General features: G+C 34.4%; 1 protein-coding gene across 7 annotated transcripts in view; it reads left to right on the top strand.

The window, feature by feature from the left end:
* GLMN (glomulin, FKBP associated protein) overlaps nucleotides 1-18,353 on the top strand; it is a 44,391-nt gene that overhangs the window by 23,071 nt on the left and 2,967 nt on the right. For 6 of the 7 annotated variants that reach the window (XR_015160503.1, XM_086391161.1, XM_086391164.1 and 3 more), the window contains 6 exons: nucleotides 34-123; nucleotides 2,118-2,159; nucleotides 2,259-2,332; nucleotides 3,583-3,667; nucleotides 6,856-6,962; nucleotides 7,843-7,906. Coding sequence is in view for 5 of the 7 variants with exons in the window: in XM_086391161.1 (XP_086247287.1) it covers nucleotides 34-123; nucleotides 2,118-2,159; nucleotides 2,259-2,332; nucleotides 3,583-3,667; nucleotides 6,856-6,962; nucleotides 7,843-7,906 (462 nt within the window). In the remaining 2 variants the exon portion in view is untranslated. The remainder of the gene's footprint in view (nucleotides 1-33; nucleotides 124-2,117; nucleotides 2,160-2,258; nucleotides 2,333-3,582; nucleotides 3,668-6,855; nucleotides 6,963-7,842; nucleotides 7,907-18,353) is intronic. The other variant, XR_015160502.1, reaches the window with a different exon arrangement.

Genomic DNA, 18,353 nt, shown 5'->3' with positions numbered 1-18,353 from the left:
TATTTGTATCTCTGCATATATTTTAATCTGTAGGATCTGTTGGAGAATGGTTTATTGAGAATAGAGGACAACAGTCTACTTCACCAGTACTTAGAAATCAAGAGTTTTCTTACTGTACCTCAGGTAAGTAAAATATGTATTCTAATCTTGAAAAATGCTGCTTTTCTATTCTAAACTTAAGTTCTTCTCAGATTCCTTTCCTGCTTTTTTCTCCATATCCTTTGAAAACTCTGGTACCTTGCTGTCCAGTAGAACTTTCTGTAATGGCAAAAGTATCCTGTTATCTGTGCTGTACGGTTTGAAAGCCACTAGCCATACTGAACACTTGAAACGTGGCTGGTGTGACATAAAGAACTGAATTCTAAATTTTATTTAATTTAACCTTAACTAGCTATATGTGGCTAGTGGCTACTATATTTGACAGTATAGCATCCAGTGGGAAATAAAACTTTCTTCTTTAACACTTTGGTTCTGTAGGAACCTTGAAACATGAAGCTCCTTTACTTTTATCATAACTCAGGTCCTCAGGACTACATCAAGGCATATATAATTCATTACTACAAAAATATTTTGTTTTTCTCTCCTGTGATTTGTTTTGCCCCTGTTTATTAGTTTTTTGTTATCATAGCCAAATAGGTCTTAGATGTCAATGTAGCAAATTGTTTTTCCACTATTTAAATAGAAAAATCAGTTTTAGTTCGGTCACTCAGTCATGTCCGACTCTTTGCAACCGCATGGACTGCAGCACGCCAGGTTTCCCTGTCTATCGCCAACTCCTGGAACCTACTCAAACTTCATGACCATTGCATTGGTGATGCCATCCGACCATCTCATCCTCTGTCGTCCCCTTCTCCTCCTGCCTTCAATCTTTCCCAGCATCAGGGTCTTTTCCAGTGAGTCGGTTCTTTGCATCAGGTGGCCAAAGTATGGGAGTTTCAGCTTCAGCATCAGTCCTTCCAATGAATATTCAGGACTGATTTCCTTTAGGATGGACTGGTTGGATCTCCTTGCAGTCCAAGGGACTCTCAAGAGTCGTCTCCAACACCGTAGTTCAAAAGCATCAATTCTTTAGTGCTTAGCTTTCTTTATAGTCCAGTTCTCACATACAGGACTACTGGAAAAACCATAGCTTTGACTAGACGGACCATGGCTGGCAAAATAATGTCTCTAATTTTTAATATGTTGTCTACGTTGGTCATAGGTTTTCTTCCAGGGAACAAGCATCTTTTAATTTCATGGCTGCAATCACCATCTGCAGTGATTTTGGAGCCAAAAAAAATAGTCTGTCACTGTTTCCATTGTTTCCCCATCTATTTGCCATAAAGTGATGGGACTGGATGCCATAATCTTAGTTTTCTGAATGTTGAGCTTTAAGCCACTTTTTCACTCTCCTCTTTTATTTTCATCAAGAGGCTCTTTAGTTCTTCTTCACTTTCTGCCATAAGGGTGGTGTCATCTGTGTATCTGAGCTTATTGATATTTCTCCCAGCAGTCTTGATTCTAGCTTGTGCTTCATCCAGCCCGGCATTTCGCATGATATACTCTGCATTTAAGTTAAATAAGCAGGGTGACAATATACAGCCTTGACGTATTTGGAACCAGTCTGTTGTTCCATGTCCAGTTCTAACTGTTGCTTCTTGATCTGCACACAGATTTCTCAGGAGGCAGGTCAAGTGTCTGGTATTCCCATCTCTTTAAGAATTTTCCACAGTTTGTTGTGATCCACACAGTCAGAGGCTTTGGCAAAGTCTATAAAGTAAAAGTAAATGTTTTTCTGGCTTCTGTTAGTATATAATAAGTCTGATTATTTTAAATTAGTGGATTATATTTCTACATGTTTGATTTCATTTCTTTTGCCACTCTAGACATAATTGAAAATTACTATGTGTTTCTAACTATACACTTAGTAACACCCACTCAATACCAGTTACAAAATGGATTGTACTTAGCTTCCTGTAGGCATAACAGTAGAATGAAAGGCTTAAGGCAAAAATTACTTCAGCTTTAAATCTCTTATCCTCATTTCTCTGAATTTTTAGTATACATTAATAATATAGTTGTTTCTTTGTAGTCAATATAATCTAATATTTGAAATAAATTTGTTTTTTTATTTCCAGGGCTTAGTCAAAGTAATGACCCTCTGCCCCATTGAGACATTGGTATGTAAATATCTGGGACTAAATAATAATGAGTTTCAGTGAAAACTTTTAATAATTTAATCTTTAGTTTATGTAACAATATTATTTGTTCCATTTTAGAGGAAAAAAGGTTTAGCTGTGCTTCAGCTGTATATTAACAAATTGGATCCACAAGGCAAATATACATTATTTAGGTATGTATCAAAGGTTAATTGAGAAATGTGTGGTTGATTAAAAACCAAATTGATGCCATTAATTATTCAAGATTATTGTATTTTGGTATGTTTTGCATGTAATTCCACTCTCTTCTCTTTGATAGGTAGAGAGGAATTAATCAAAAATTATGGATACATATATAAATATATATTGTGTGAATATTACATAATAAACATATATATATATATACACACTTCAGTTCAATTAATTAAAATACACTAAAATTAAAGTAGACTGAAAAGATTAAACTGAGATTGGTAAGGCTTCTGCTAGAACTTTATATATGTCAATAAATATCCATTATTCACAGTTGAAATTAATGGCTCTTGAAATTAATGGAGTTATAACCTTTGACAGCCTATTCACTTTAACAGTGGAGCTTATTAATAGTACTGTTTGAGGACCAAAAGATTCTAGCAGCTCTGATTTGAAGATCAGCAAATTTTCTTAAAGGGCCCTAAGTAAATATAGTTTTTATGGGCCACACAGCCTCTGTTACAACTGCTCAACTTTGTGTTTGTAGTAAGGGTCAGTGTGTTCTAATAAAACAAAACAGGCAGTAGGCTGGATTTGGCCTGCAGACCTTAGTTTGTTGATACCTGGGTAATAAAAATGAGTTAAAACCAAATTGGGGCAGTGTTAACATGCTAAGTAAGAAGTGTTCTTTGGGATTGCCCAATACTAGCACTCTTGATTCCTTTTTTCTTCATTTCTGTTTGATAAGAATGAGAGTCAGTTTATGAAATCTCCGTTTGATGCTTAGGTCTTATACCAGCTTTCCTATTCTGATCTACCTGTATTCCTACCCAGAAAACTCCTTCTTCTTAGGTTGATCAGGTTGAGTTTCCTTTCTTTGCAATTAAGTTAATCTAACCAGACTAGTCAAACAGGGAATAATTTGGGGAGTTTTTAAGCTATTATACTAGTGACTGTACTTGCTGTGTTAGATCATTGCACATAATGCATATATGCACATTGCACATATATGCATAAAAAGATTCAAATTTGGTTTAATAGAAATTTCTTTTTGGAAAAACCCAGTTAAAATAGAATTTGCCAGTTAGTGAGGGCAGTAGCCATAACAGGTGACTTTGTCGCTGTCTGCACTGTTTTTTTCCTATTTCTGCAAATAACACATGGCCCATTTGAATTTGTAAAACTTTCATCATCATTTAATTTATAATGCAGTCCAGGATAATTTCAAATGTATTGTAATTTTGCTTTAAAGGTGCTTACTGAGTACAAGTAATCACTCAGGTGTGGAGGCCTTTATTATTCAGAATATCAAAAATCAAATTGACATTTCGTTAAAGGTAAGAGCATAACTAAGATGTCAGTTATCAATTTATTCTTTTATTTTGTAGGACTTTTTATTCATTTGTGGAATACATTAATGTGGAATCTTGCTCTATGGACCTTTTCTATCTCTAATATTAGGGTACAGGCACATCTCAGAGATAGTATGGATCTGGTTCCAGATCACCATGATAAAGCAGAAATCTCCATAAAGCAAGTCACACAAAATTCTTGGTTTTCCAGTGCATATCAAAGTTAATTAGGCTACATTTTAATCTGTTAAGTGCAGTAGCATTATGTCTAAAAAAACCAATGTACATACCTTAATTTTAAAATACTGTTTTTCTTAAAAATGCTAACTATCATCTGAAACTTCAGGGAGTTGTAAGCTTTTTCCTAGTGGAAGGTCAATGTTGATGGCTACTGATCAAGGTGCTGTGGCTATTTCTTAAAGTAAGACAGCAGTAAAGTTTGCCAAGTTGATTGACTGTTTCTTTCACAAATGATTTCTCTGCAGCATGCAAAGCTGTCTCATCATTTTACCCATAAAAGTTCTTTGATTATTGAAGTCAATCCTCTCAAACTCTGGCACTGCTTTATCAACTAAGTTTTATGTAATACTCTAAATCCTTTGTTGTAATTTCATCAGTCTGAATAGCATCTTCATCAGGAGTCTATTCCGTCTCAAGACACAATTTTCTTTGCCAACCTAGGAGAAACAGCTCCTCATCTGTTCAGATTTTATCATTGAAATTGCAGCAGTTCATTTACATCTTCAGGCTCCACTTCTAATTTTAGTTCTCTGGCTGTTTCCACCACAGTTATTGTTACTTCCTTTTTTAAAAAAATTTTGGGTGTGCTGGGTCTTAGTTGCAGTATGTGGGTTTTCTCTGATTGTGGCATGTGGGCTTAGTTGCCCTGTTACACGTGGGATCTTAGTTGTCTGACTAGGGATTGAACCTACGTCCTCTGCATTGGAATGTGGATTCTTAGCCACTGGACCACCAGGGAAGTCCCTCCGCTGAAGTCTTGAACTCTTCCAAGTCATCTGTGAGGGTTGGAATCAATTTCTTCCAAATTCCTGTGAATGTTGATATTTTGACCTTTTCTCATGAATCACGAATGATTCCAGAAGGTTTTCAGTTTGTTCTGCCCAGATACATCAGAAGAATCACTGTCTCTGAAGCAATAGCTTTATGAAATGTATTTATTAAAGACTAAGACTTTAAAGTTGAAATTACTCCTTTTTCCATGGGTTGCAGAATGGATATTGTGCTAGCAGGCATGAAGACATTAATCTCATTTTATATCTTCCTTAGATCTTTCAAGTGACAAAGTACATTGTCAGTGAGCAGTAGTAATATTTTGAAAATAATCTTTCTTCTGAGCAATAAATCTCAAGAGTAGGGTTAAAGTGTTCAATAAACCACGTTATAAACAAATATGCTGTCAAGGTTTTATTGTTCCATTTATACAGCATAGGCAGAGTAGATTTGGTATGATTCTTACAGGCCCTATGATTTTTGGAGCAGTAAAAATTAAGCATTAGTTTCAACCTCAAGCCACCAACTGTATTAACTCTTGAGAGTTGGTCTGTCCTTCGAAGCTTTGAAGCCAGGCATTTTCTCCTCTAGCTGTGAAAGCCTAGGTGGCATCTTGTTGCAGTATAAGTCTATTTTCATCTACATTGAAAATCTTTTGGTTAGTGTAGGTATGTTCATTAATTACCTTCCTGTGCTGTGCATAGTCACTGAGTTGTGTCCAACTGTTTGCAACTTCATAGACAGTAGCCCACCAGACTCCTCTGTCCATGGGGATTCTCCAGCCAAGAATACTAGAATGGGTTGCCATGCCTTCCTCTAGGGGATCTTCCCAACCCAAGGATCAAACCCAGGTCTCTTGCATTGCAGGCAGATTTTTTACCATCTGAGCCACAAGGGAAGCCCAAAATTACCTTCGGAGATTTTCTGAATCACTGCAGCTTCTACATCTGCACTTGCTGCTTCACCTTGCACTGTTAGGTCTGGAATTGGCTGCTTTTTCAACCTTATGAGTCAACGTCTACTAGCTTCAAACTCCTGCAGCTTTCTCACCTCATAGCATTCATTAAATGGACGAGTCAGGGCCTTGCTCTAGATTACATTTTGGCTTCAGAGAATGTTGTGGTTGGTTTGATCTTCTATCCAGACCACTAAAACTGTCTCCATATCAGCAATAAGGCTATTTCACTTTCTTATCATTCGGGTGTTCAGTGGAGTAGCTCTTAAATTTCCTTCAAGAACTTTTCCTTTGCATTTAGGCTAACTTGCATTTAGGCTAATTTTGGCACAAGAGGCCTAGCTTGGCCTTCAACATGCTTCCTCACTAAGCTTAATCAATTCTAGCTTTTGATTTAAAATGAGACTTATATTACTCTTCCTTTTATTTGAATACATTGTAGAATTATTAATTGGCCTAATTTCAGGACTCTTGGGTCTCAGGAAATAGGGAAGACCAAGGAGAGAGAGAGACAGAGGAATGGCCAGACATTGGAACAGTCAAAACACACATACTTTTCAAGTTCACTGTCTTCTGTGAGCATGGTTCATGGTGCCCCAAAACAGTCAGTTAATGATAATAACATCAAAGATCACTGATCACAGATCACCCTGAAAAATATATAATAATGAAAGTTTGAAATTTTGGAGAATTATCAAAATGTGACACAGACGTGAAGTGAATAAATGCTGTTGGAAACATGGTACCGATAGACTTACTTGACACAAAGTTGCCACTAGCCTTCACTATGTAAAAAATGCAGTAAAGTGCAGTGCAGTAAAATGAGGTATGCTTGTATATTTCCCCCATTTCTACTCTTTTTTAAAAACTTGGATTTTGAAATTGTTAACTATAGATTTAAATTGTATTAATTCTAATATGATTTCTTTTTGTTTTGCTGCATACTTGTGAAATATTAATGGAAACTGAAGTCTGTAAATACTCAGTAATTCCATATAGAGAACAGAGAAAGCATACCAGTGCTCTCAAACTAGCAGGGTTTGTTCCAAGTGCCTGGAAATAGTGAATGGAAATCAAAGTTAAAGATATGTATTTAAAATGTGTAACGGCTAATTTTTGTAGTATCAAGGTACTAGGAAAATAAATACTACATGTATTTATCAACCTGTTATTTAAAGCCTTTTTCATGTTTTCTTTTGCTTCTTAGAAAACACAGAACAAATGGTTTACAGGACCACAGCTGATTTCCCTTCTGGATTTGGTACTCGTTCTCCCAGAGGGTGCTGAAACAGATCTACTGCAAAACTCAGATAGGTGAGGTGACCATTACTAAGGTTCACATAGTAAATTCAGAATAAAATGTGAAACCCCTGTTTTGGGAACCTAAACTAAAAAAAAACATATTTTCCTGTGATTTTATAGTTAATGGTTAGTTCATAAAATTACATATTTACATGTTTAAATAATTTTTGTTGTTGTTTAGTTGCTTATATGTTTGGATTTTATTGTTTTGTTTTCCAAGACATCTTTTTTTTTATATACAATATGTAATTTTACTTTTAGTATTACTAGAATGAATGTTGAGATATAGTTGTATATAAAAGGAATCTTAAAATTCAAGAAGCAAAAGATGGTATTCTCAAACATTAAAGATAACAAGTCTCCCTTGGTGGAGAAGGCAATGGCACCCCACTCCAGTACTCTTGCCTGGAAAATCCCATGGACGGAGGAGCCTGGTGGGCTGCAGTCCATGGGGTCGCTAAGAGTCGGACACGACTGAGCCACTTCACTTTCACTTTTCACTTTCATGCGTTGGAGAAGGCAATGGCAACCCACTCCAGTGTTCTTGCCTGGAGAATCCCAGGGACGGGGGAGCCTGGTGGGCTGCCGTCTATGGGGTCGCACAGAGTTGGACACAACTGAAGTGACTTAGCAGCAGCAGCAACAGCAGCAGTCTCCCTTGGGGAAAAAGAGAATAGTAATTTTCACAATTAAATTTTGTGAACTTGGAGAATGAGAGTAATAAATTATGTTAAGGGAGGAAGATATGTGATAAAATATTTTAAAGGAAAAGTTTTGGATGCCCAAACATAATTGTAGAAATATACCCAAGGTTTTAACCTTTATTCACTGAAATTGCTGATTATGTAAAATTGTACTGTTAAGTAATAAATCATATTTTTTTAATTAACAGGATAATGGCTTCATTGAATTTATTGAGGTATTTGGTTATCAAAGATAATGAAAAAGACAATCAAGTAAGTGAATTTTTTTTAAAAAGAAACTGTATTATTCAAATGCGTAAGGAATGTTTTGTTATTTTCTTATCAATATCTACTTAAGCCAGTGAGTAATATTTTACCCAGTTGCAATAAGTGCCAACAATTATTCTTTAAACTTGAAGTGAATTCCCAGGAGTCCTTACCACCCCACATCCACTTGCCCTTCCCTTTTCCTGTTGTGCCTCTGTGCTCTTGCTGTGAGCATCGCTTAGCTCTGTTACGTAGGTAAGTTGCAGCTCCTAAGTTAACTAACCTTTCGAAACTCAACATATGTTTGCTTATCTTGTTCATTAACCTTCACCTATATAGCTCATGACTTACGTCTGAGCTATACAAAATAAAATAATCTGATATCCCCCTCATCGGACTTGACAAATTGAAGCATTTTCAGCACTAAATCTGTTAACAGCACCTTTTGAATAATGTGTAGGAAGTTAAAATTTTTAAAAATAGTGCACCATAAGAGGTATTCAGTAAGCAGAAAACTATTTGAGGGATATTTGTCATACAGTAAAATTATATTTGCTTTTTATCTTCTCTTTCTACTTAACTCTAATAGTTCCTTTCTCTATATGTGTCATCTTATTAACTGTAACTACCTGAATTACATGCATGATTAAGCTTTTTAGAAAGTAATAAATGAAATGAAAGTAATTGAGTTTTATATAAGAATCCCAGAGCCTTTTTTTTTTTTTTTTAAAGTAAATCATGATTTGGGATCAAACATTTATGGAAAAAGTAGCAGTAGATTTTTGACTGAATCTATTAGGTTCATTGATCTGACTTCCCATTCATTGCTCTTCAGCCAAAAATAGTTATGTGCTATCACTGACTAGTGGATACTCTAAACAAGGATGCTTTTTTTTCTAACGTTTTTTCAAACATAAAGCCAAGTTGAAAGAATTTCAGAGTGATCACTGTTTTATGTGCTGCAGAGATTCTACTGTTAACATTTTACTCTGCTATTATCACTTATCCAGCTCTCTATCCTGTACCCATCCTTCAGTCTCTCTTTATTTTTTGATGCAGTTCAGGGTAAACTACAAACATCATCATACTTTCCCATAAATACTTCAGCACACATTTCATTCAAAAGAGTTACATATTTGTGTATAATTTTTCTTTGAGTTAAAGTTCACATAAAATCTAATGCCCAAATTTTAATTATACATTAACTGAGTTTTAACAAATGCTTAGATCTGTTATCCAAATCCTTATCAAATATAGAACATTACTAACATCACGAGAAGCTCCCTTTTCCCCTCCCAGTTAATGCTGATGTCATCATTCCACACCCATCCCTAGCCCCTGACAACTCTATCCTGTCCGGGTGCTATCGTATATTCTTCACTATGCTATCAGTGCTCTTTAGTTTTATTTTTCATAGATGATGTTAGCACAGGAAGGATCTATAACATGCACAAGGGCATATAATTAGCAAGAAGCAGAAATAGCCATGACCAAATGCAGTGACTAGAACTTCCTCTTTTTTTTTTTGTAGTAAATTCAGGAGCAGTGGAAGCCCTGAGGCTTCCAAAAAGTGTCCTTAAAGTATGGTATGAGTTTTTACTTTTGTCAGGAAGAGGCCATATCTAGAAATGATCTGATTTGTCTGACAGGGTGAGAAAGCATCTTCTTGATTAGGCGGGATAGATTTATTATTAGTAGGTATGGAGCACAGTGTACCACAGGGATAGCAAAGAGAGGGAAGGCAGAGCAGTTTTAGCATTGTGCAATGTCTACTCTGATATCCACAGATAATACCTCACATTTATTTAGTTTGAATATTATATAGTAAAGAAAAGGATGTAACCAGCTTATAAGACTGCCTTCTTATGTAAGTTTTAAAACTTTTTTCTTAAGAATCAACTATTCCAAAGTATTGCCATGCAGGTTACCATAAGAATCATCATACCAAGGAAACTGGCAAAAAAACAAAACAAAACAAAAAGCCAATCCAAGATGGTAACCTAACATCTTTGAGGCAATTTATTCATCATGGAAGCATTTCTACCAAGTGCAGTCACAGTAGGTCCTGAATATAAATGAGAGGCATATCTGTCTGCTGTGGTTAACAAGAAAATAATAGGTTCTGAGTTTTTAGAAATATTTGATTAAAGGAGAAACAAAATGATATTCTAATGATGCTGAACTGTGAGTAGTTTTATTCAAAAGGACTCCTATCAGTACCTGTCTTTGAGTTAAATATGCTGTGGTGGTAACTAGTCAGATGAAAAGCTGAAAAGCCATCAAAAAAGTGTACAGAAAAACTAAGAACAGGATCATTAAAATATAAAACAAGGTGATTCATAATTGAATAATGATCCATTTTTTTTCCTGCTATTTTGGGTTACTGTCATCTGACTTTCTTCATAAATCATTCCCTTCCTTTTTGCATAATAGGCTTCTTCATAATAGTCTCTTAATCTTCATAATAGTGTCTTCATCTCTGCATAATAATTTAAAAGCACTTTCCCCACACTTCAGCTTCACATAACTTCTTGGACCTTGAAACTCCATCTCTCTCTACTGGTCAAACCAACTTAATTTTTAGACTAGTGTTCACTATTATTTGGTAGGTATCTTTATATAAGTGTTAATTGTTTAATTACAGTAATTTATTTTAATACACAGCCTATAATAATTTATCCCTCACCTTCTAGCTACTCATTTCCTTATCTATCTCTGCTTACCTATTTTTTTTTTCCTAAATAATTTGTCATTGTAATATATAGAAAGCAGGATCAAGAGAAACAATGTAAGACTGTAAAGGCCAGAAGTGTGTATCAGGAACTTTAAAAAATTGAATTATGTAATGTGCACATACATGCTTTTCATTTAGGATAGAACAATAAATACCTGGCATACATCCACGTACATATAATTCTATATATAATCCACATTTTAGGTTCTCATTTAAATTGTTTCTTTCTCCAAGATTAAAACATATACCCTGTATGTTATTTGCAGAGCCAAATGACTTAAGGTTATAACATTCCTTAATATTACAAGTGATAAAGTTCTAAAATATTATTTCATAAATAAGACATGATACACAAATTAGAAGGGAAAAACTGGGTCTTATTCATTTCCTTCCTTTTATTTCTTCAGTATCATGGTTGACTGTGTCCTTTGCAGGGTCCCTTTCCTCACAATAAATTTCATTATGTTATAAAACTGCCTTTCTATTTTGTGCAACAAACTGCAGTGAAATTTGAAATGTATAGTTAAGCTCTAAAATTGAAATGGTCTCAGTACTCTACCAGTGTGTTGCTTGGGTATAAAATTTTAAAGTAAGCACTTGTGAACATTTCAAATTTTTATCCTTATAACTATTTTTAAAAATCTTGTTACTTTTTTCTAGACATTGAAGTAAAATATGATTTTCTTTGTATTTTTTTTTTCCATAAATCTAATAATCTTAAAGAATCCCCCGCAATGCAGGAGATGCAGGTTCAATCCCTGAGTCAGAAAGATCCCCTGGAGGAGAGCATGGGAACTCACTCAAGTGGTCTTGCCTGGAAAATTCCATGCCAGAGAAGCCTAGTGGGTTACAGTCCATGGGGTCGCAAAGAGTCAGACACAGCTGAGTGACTGAGTACACATGCATACCATCTTAATGTAAAAGAGAGAAAATATTCTTGTTTCCACAGCTTCTTCACTCCTACGTGTTTCTAAAAAAATATTACTGTTATTCATCACATGAAAAATTTGTGGAATTATGCAGAACTGAATGTGAACAAATTTTCTTTAGCCTCATTGTGGCACATTTTATTACCTTATTGTAAGTTTTTGATTATGGGCTGTGTATTACATTATTGCCATTAAGAGAAACTAAAGTCTTTTATTGAAGTCTTTTATCTTAGGGGGTCTTTATTAGACCTTCTAGAGTTACACTGTCCAATAGACAGTAGCCACACATGACTATTAAATTTTAAATTAATTTTTAAATTTTTAAAATTAAAAATTCAGTTCCTCCTTGGCATTGGACAGCATCATTCTAGATCACTGTTTCTCAGCATATGGGTCTAATAAAAATTACCTGGATATCTTACATAATTCAATTTTTAGAAATTCCTAATATGTACTTGTTTAGATTGATATTAAAAATGGGTGAAGACACAATATGTTAATTTAAAAGGAAGTATAAATACAGCACAGATTGAAGAACAAAAGGAAAGTTACATGAAAACATTCCAATAAAATTTGAAACTTCAATAAAATGGAATTTGTTAGAAAATATAATCTAACAAAACTCTTAACAATCTACTAAGAGAAATCACAGGGCAGATAATTTTTACCATAATTTCAAAAAACATATACTCAAGTCTCATACAAAACATTCAAAAGACTAGAAAAAGTATAGTTGTGTCTAAATGTTATGTTTAGTAAAGTATGACCTTAATACCCAAACAGTCTAGGATAGTGTGCTTCAGTGAAATTACAGGCTCTCCCACATTGCAGGCAGATTCTTAACAAGCTGAACCACCAGGAAAGCCCAAGAATACTGGAGTGGGTAGCCTATCCCTTCTCCAGCAGATCTTCCTGACCCAGGAATCGAACTGGGGTCTCCTGCATTGCAGGCAGATTCTTTACCAGCTTAGCTACTCAGGGAAGCAGATATATAGATAATAATATTACCAAAACCAGATTTAGCAAAAAAAAAATTGTTATAAGTCATCAAACTCAGTTGGATTCATTCTGGTAATACAAGGTAATGTAATTTCGTAGGTTGAAGTAGAGGAAGTACTTGATTATATCAATAGTTATATTTATACTATTTATAATATAGCATTTAATACATTCAATATATAATCATGATAAAAATATTAGTCCACCAGAAAATAATATAATTATAACAAAAAATATGAGATACTTAGGAAAACATGTAAAAATATGTGTAAAACTTTATGAGGGAAAAAAAGGGGGGAAGAATGGGACTGTTCAATAGATGATAATGATGGGTAATTTGTCACACTTACGGGAAGGGGGGAATTAAGATGCCTATGTCACATAATATACAAAACAAAATTCCAAATAGATTAAAGACTTAAGGTTGAAAAGGAATTTACAAGTTTTTAGAATACTGTGTAACCTAAGGGTAGAGAAGGCTTTCTTAAGTAAAGAAGCACTAACCACAAATGAATAGATTGATAAAACTAATAACATTGAAACTAAAACCTATTCAAGGAAAGAAAATGCATACAAACTGAAAAAGCCACAAAAAGAAAGAGAAAGAAAACCAAAATACTTCTTCCACCCAATAGTTAGTATCAAAAAATCAGATAACTATAAAGCAAGAATCAAGACCACAAATCAGAAAAATAAGTAAAGGATACAGGTATTGTAAGGCAGCTCACAGAAGAGGAAACCCAAATGGCCAATAACCACAAGACAATATTCCCAATATCAGTAGTGTTTATGGAAGTGTAACTTAAAACTGCAGCGAGATTCTATTTCACAGCCATCACAGTGGCAAATGTTAAAAAGGTAGATAGCATAGGTTAGGATACAGAACAGTGATGAAACAAAGTAGATAACCATTTTTGGGCAATTTGGCATTATCTAGTGAAATTGAATAAATACTCTTAACTCAGCACCTTCTGTTTTAAGGCATCTTAATGAGTCCTTAAATCAATTTACTGATTTAGACTGGCAAGTTTTACAAAATGAAATAGAATATAATTGAGGTTGTTTGCACAGATTCTTAGTTACAGATATTGCAGCAAATTTTGTGGTCACTTGCAAAGAACAAGGTTTGAAAATGGAGGGGATATGACAGATTGGCTAGGAATAAAATGTATGTTGCTTTCCAATATCTCTGACATATTCAACGGTCAGTTAGCAGAAAGGCTATGATACTGTACAGTTTAATTTTATAGTAACATAGTATATGGTTAAGTGGGAAGCAAACTGTCCCTCCTATCAGTAAAATTGTGAAAGTTCACAAATTATTTTAATCTGTGTATTTTCAGAATGAACTTTGAGAGAGAAAACTTTTTTCCCAAATTCATGACAATAAGAAAAATAAGTGAAAAATATAGAAACATTCACTTTCAACTGTTGATCTGAAACTGTAAATAGTGCCAATATTCAGAAAAATACTGGCCCTACAATTAGTAGACTTAGCCTTAATTTGAACTACATTCTAAAAAGGAAGAAAATGAATATAACTTTAAAGCTAAGATTATTTAAGATGGTTTCATCAAAAGTAAATACCCAATGAAAATGATAGTCTAAAATAAAATTTTTCTTGCACATGAAAGCTAAAAACCTTCCAAATTAGACATCTAGAAACAACATTCTGAACTTGTGAATGAGGCCCCGTAATGGTTTGAAAGATGAAAAGTTACCAACATTCTTCTAGTCTCATTATCAGCATATATAATTACATATTTTTTAGCAAATGAGAAAAGTCACTCAGTTTGGCCTGCAAAGTTTATTTTTCCAGCATATACAGTGTTGGATTTTGTCTATTGATTTATTTAAAAGTATGTCTTTTTGGTAACATGTTTTGGAAAATCTGTATTGCAAAACATGGATGCAAAGGTTCTGATGCTTCTTCATGAAACATAAATTGTGTAGCACTTAAATTGATATCTGGTACTTGCAAAACAATATGAGATTGTTTCACCTTAACCTTTATATACATCTAGAGATTAGCTATATTTACTGAATTGGAAGCACAGTGGGGGTCACTCAAAGTAGAAAGTTTATAGCAATAAGTGACAGAGCAGAACTATGAGCAATTACCTTCTTAAACTGTCAGAAGCACTAGCAAGTTGTTTTAAGTCAGTTGGAAAATTTTGGTATTCAAGGAAATCCCTCTGGATATAACTATATTATAAAAGTGGTGAAAATTGTTAATTTTAGCAGTTCACTGATAAGCCAAACTCTTGAAACTTTTTTCAGTGATTGGATCTAAGCATGACCAATGTATCATATCAGAGTTCATTTATTGTTCCTTTGGAAAGTTCGAAGTAGGGCATAAGAACTCAAGGATAATATACATGTTTTTCTAGTTGAAAAGCAATCTTATCTGACAGTTATTTTCAAAGATAATATTGAGTGGCAAAATTGACATATGTATCTGATTTTCTGGCACGCCTAAGACATAAAAATTGAAACCACAGGAAAACATGAGTATATTTTTCATATGTTAAACTTATCTGTCAGTTGTAGAAGACATTACTGTTACAGAAGGAAACTATCATCATTTTGATAATAAGATTTCAAATAACTTCTATTACTAATTAAGAGTGAATGAAAATTTGTTCAACTTAGACCAACATTTTTTAAAGGAAACTTTCCTATATTCTGGACATAAGTCTTTTATTAGGTATGGTTATTATATGTTCTTCCAGTTTGTGGCTTATATTTTCATTATCTTAATAGAAATTTTTAAAGAACAGAAATGTTAAATTTTGAGGAAGTCTAGCATATCAATTCTATTCTTTTAAATCATTTATATTTCTTTGGATTCTAACAAATCTTTGTTTTAACCCAAGATCACAGATTTTCTAGTAGAAGTTTTATTGTTTAGATTTTTATATTTATACTTATGATTGACTTCAAGTAAATTTTTTATATGGTGAAACAGGGTTAAGGTAGTTTTGTTTTGACTCCAGCAGTATTTGTTGAAAAGGCTATACTCAAATTGTCTTGTTACCTTTGTCAAAGTTCAAAAAGATCATATAAGTATGGGTATATTTTTGGATTCTATTCTGTTCCATTGAACTGTCTTCTTTCACCAGTACCACACTATCTTAATTACTGTAACTTTATAGTAAGTCTTACGTGTGAGTATGCAACTTTGTTCTTTAAAAAAAAGTTTTGGCTGTTCTAGATTCTTTGCTTCTCCATTTGAATTTTAGAATAATTCTGTCTTTCTACCTGTAGAGGAACAACATTCCTGTTTTTCTGCTCTACTCTCAGTGCTTAACCTCGTTTTTTTGTACTTTTGGTTACCAAATGTGCAGAGATTTTCCCATATCAAGGAATTTTTTGACACCAAGTAGATGTCCTACAATTGAGTCCCCTTGTGACACTCTTCCTGGAGATAGCATCAGATTACAGAGGCTAAGGGCTCAGTCCCACAACATTACCTCCCTTCCCTCTTCAGATGCCAGTCACGAGTCCAGGTATTGATCTGACTTCTGACAGACTGGCTAAAACAGGTTCTCACAACCCCCTCCTCAGGTTCAATTAATTTGCTAAAGTTGTTCACAGAACTCAGAACATTTTACCTACTGGATCACTGGTTTATTGGGAAAGGATTTAACAGCACAGCGAGATGAAAGAGATGCATAAGGCAAGGTATGTGGGGAGGGGCGCTAAGTTTTCATGCCCTCCCTTGAAACTACTTTCCCAGCACCTCTACCTGTTCATCAACCAAGAAGCTCTCTGAACCCCGTTCTTTTGAGTTTTTTGGAGGCTTCATTACATAAGCATGGTTGATTAAATCACTGGTCACTGATGACAGTTCAATCTCCAGCCCCTCTCTCCTATAAGGAGTTTGTGGTGAGAGGAGTTGACAGTTATAACCCTCTAATCACACAGTTCCTCTGACAGCCAGCCCCCATTCTTATTAGGGGCTTTCCAACAGTTACATTCCTGGCTGAAAGAGCTTCTTATGAATAACAAAATACACTTTGACCACTCTTCACTTAGGAAATTCAAGAGTTTTAGGAGCTCTTTGCCAGGAACAGGATGTAGACCAATACTAGTGCTCTTTGGGGGTGGGGGAAGAAAACACACCACCAAGGGGCACAAGGGAACTTCTGGGGTCATGAGACTGTCTTCATAGTGGTGGTGGCTATACTGCTGTATATCTTTGTCAGAACTCAGAACTGTACAGCTAAAAAGAGTTTACTGAATGTAAATGATACCCAACACACCAGACCTTAAAAAATGTGTAGAAAGAAAAGGACCAGGCTCAATACCAGAATAGATGTCAGTGACTCCAAGCACACCATTGTTCTTAATGTGTATTTTGGAATTATTTTGGGGTTTTTCTGCATTATATTTAAATATTGATAGAATTATATTTGATATTATAAATAGAACATTTTGTAAAACATTTGTTTCAGCTATATAAATGTGTGTTGAGTTGTGATATAAATTATATTTCTTACTGTGGGCCATGGTAAAAATATTTTGAAAAATGCTACCTTAGAAAAACTTATCCCATGTGAATAGGAAGAGATATGCAGCAGTTTCAGTGAGCACTGTTTGAAATATTTAAGAAAACTAGTAATAGGATACATCGTATAGTGGGATGCCTGTATATCAGTTAAACTGAAAAGATAAGCGCTATAACATAAATAACCCTCAGAAACATAGGACTGAACAAAAGGGAGCTAAAGTAGGATGCTTTGATGTCATTTATATATTTTTAAACATGCAAAATTGGGATGTATAAATACATTAACTGCTAAAACCTAAAACCTCAAGTTTTAGAAAATTTTGCATAGTTAATGGCTTACACTTGAATAAAGAGGGCTTCAACCATATCTGTCTTTTTAAGTAAATAGGGCAAGATGTGTGCATTTGACAAAGCTTAGTGTGAGTATAAAGGTGTTTTCTCTGTCCTCTTTATGTTTGAATGTGTTTTAATCTGTAGAGGGTCATCAGTACCTTCAGCCTTGAAAGCCATCTGTGATATTCGGTGGTAGCAGTGGGTTCTACTTTTAAGCTTAGAGGAAAGGGAAAGAAGGTTTTAAAAAGCGGGTGTGGGGATAGAGAAAGGTGAAAGAAAAGGCTGGAGAGAGAGGGAGGAACATAAGAAGTGAAACCAGTGGGTGCGTATGGTTGCGTAACATGCTTGATATGCTGTGTGACTATCCTCGGAAGTTTCTACTGCACTAACGCATAACCCACGTTTTTCACGTAAGGACAAAAAACTTAGGATTTCAATGGATGTTTAAAAATGTCTTTTAAAGTATACAATTGAAACTGGTTCATTGTTTAAAAATCAGGATAAATAAGCAAAAAGAAAATAATAAAATCTCAGCATTTATTTTTGATATTATAGTATATACCCTTTTGGCTTTATACCAGAAAATCTGTACCTTTTTTTAAAAAGATCATATTATAGGAGTCATACTGCAGCCTTTTTATTTGCTTTTTTACCACTCCCCAGTATGTACTGAAGAGTAGTACTATTTTACCAGCAGTGTAGTGTTCCATTGTGTGGATATGGAAGTTACCCCACTCCTGATGTGAAAAACTGTCATTATTTCCAATTTTTCACTATTTAAACATTTTTATAAACATATCTGCAGTGAAATCATTACAACATACATCTTTAAGTCTTCCCCAGGTTAAGTTCATAGATGGTGAGTGGAAAAGTATGCATATTTTTGAGATTGTGGATTCTTGATAGTTCCTCAAGAACTCCACTTTTCCTCATAATATAGGAATA

The sequence above is a fragment of the Bos grunniens genome, chromosome 3 (assembly GCF_055505025.1).
Source record: "Bos grunniens cultivar Pamir isolate PY7600 chromosome 3, Bosgru_T2T1.0, whole genome shotgun sequence".
In the NCBI taxonomy this organism is placed as follows: Eukaryota; Metazoa; Chordata; class Mammalia; order Artiodactyla; family Bovidae; genus Bos; species Bos grunniens.
Note: the sequence above shows the minus strand (reverse complement) of the source record. Positions and strands in the feature narration are given on the sequence as shown.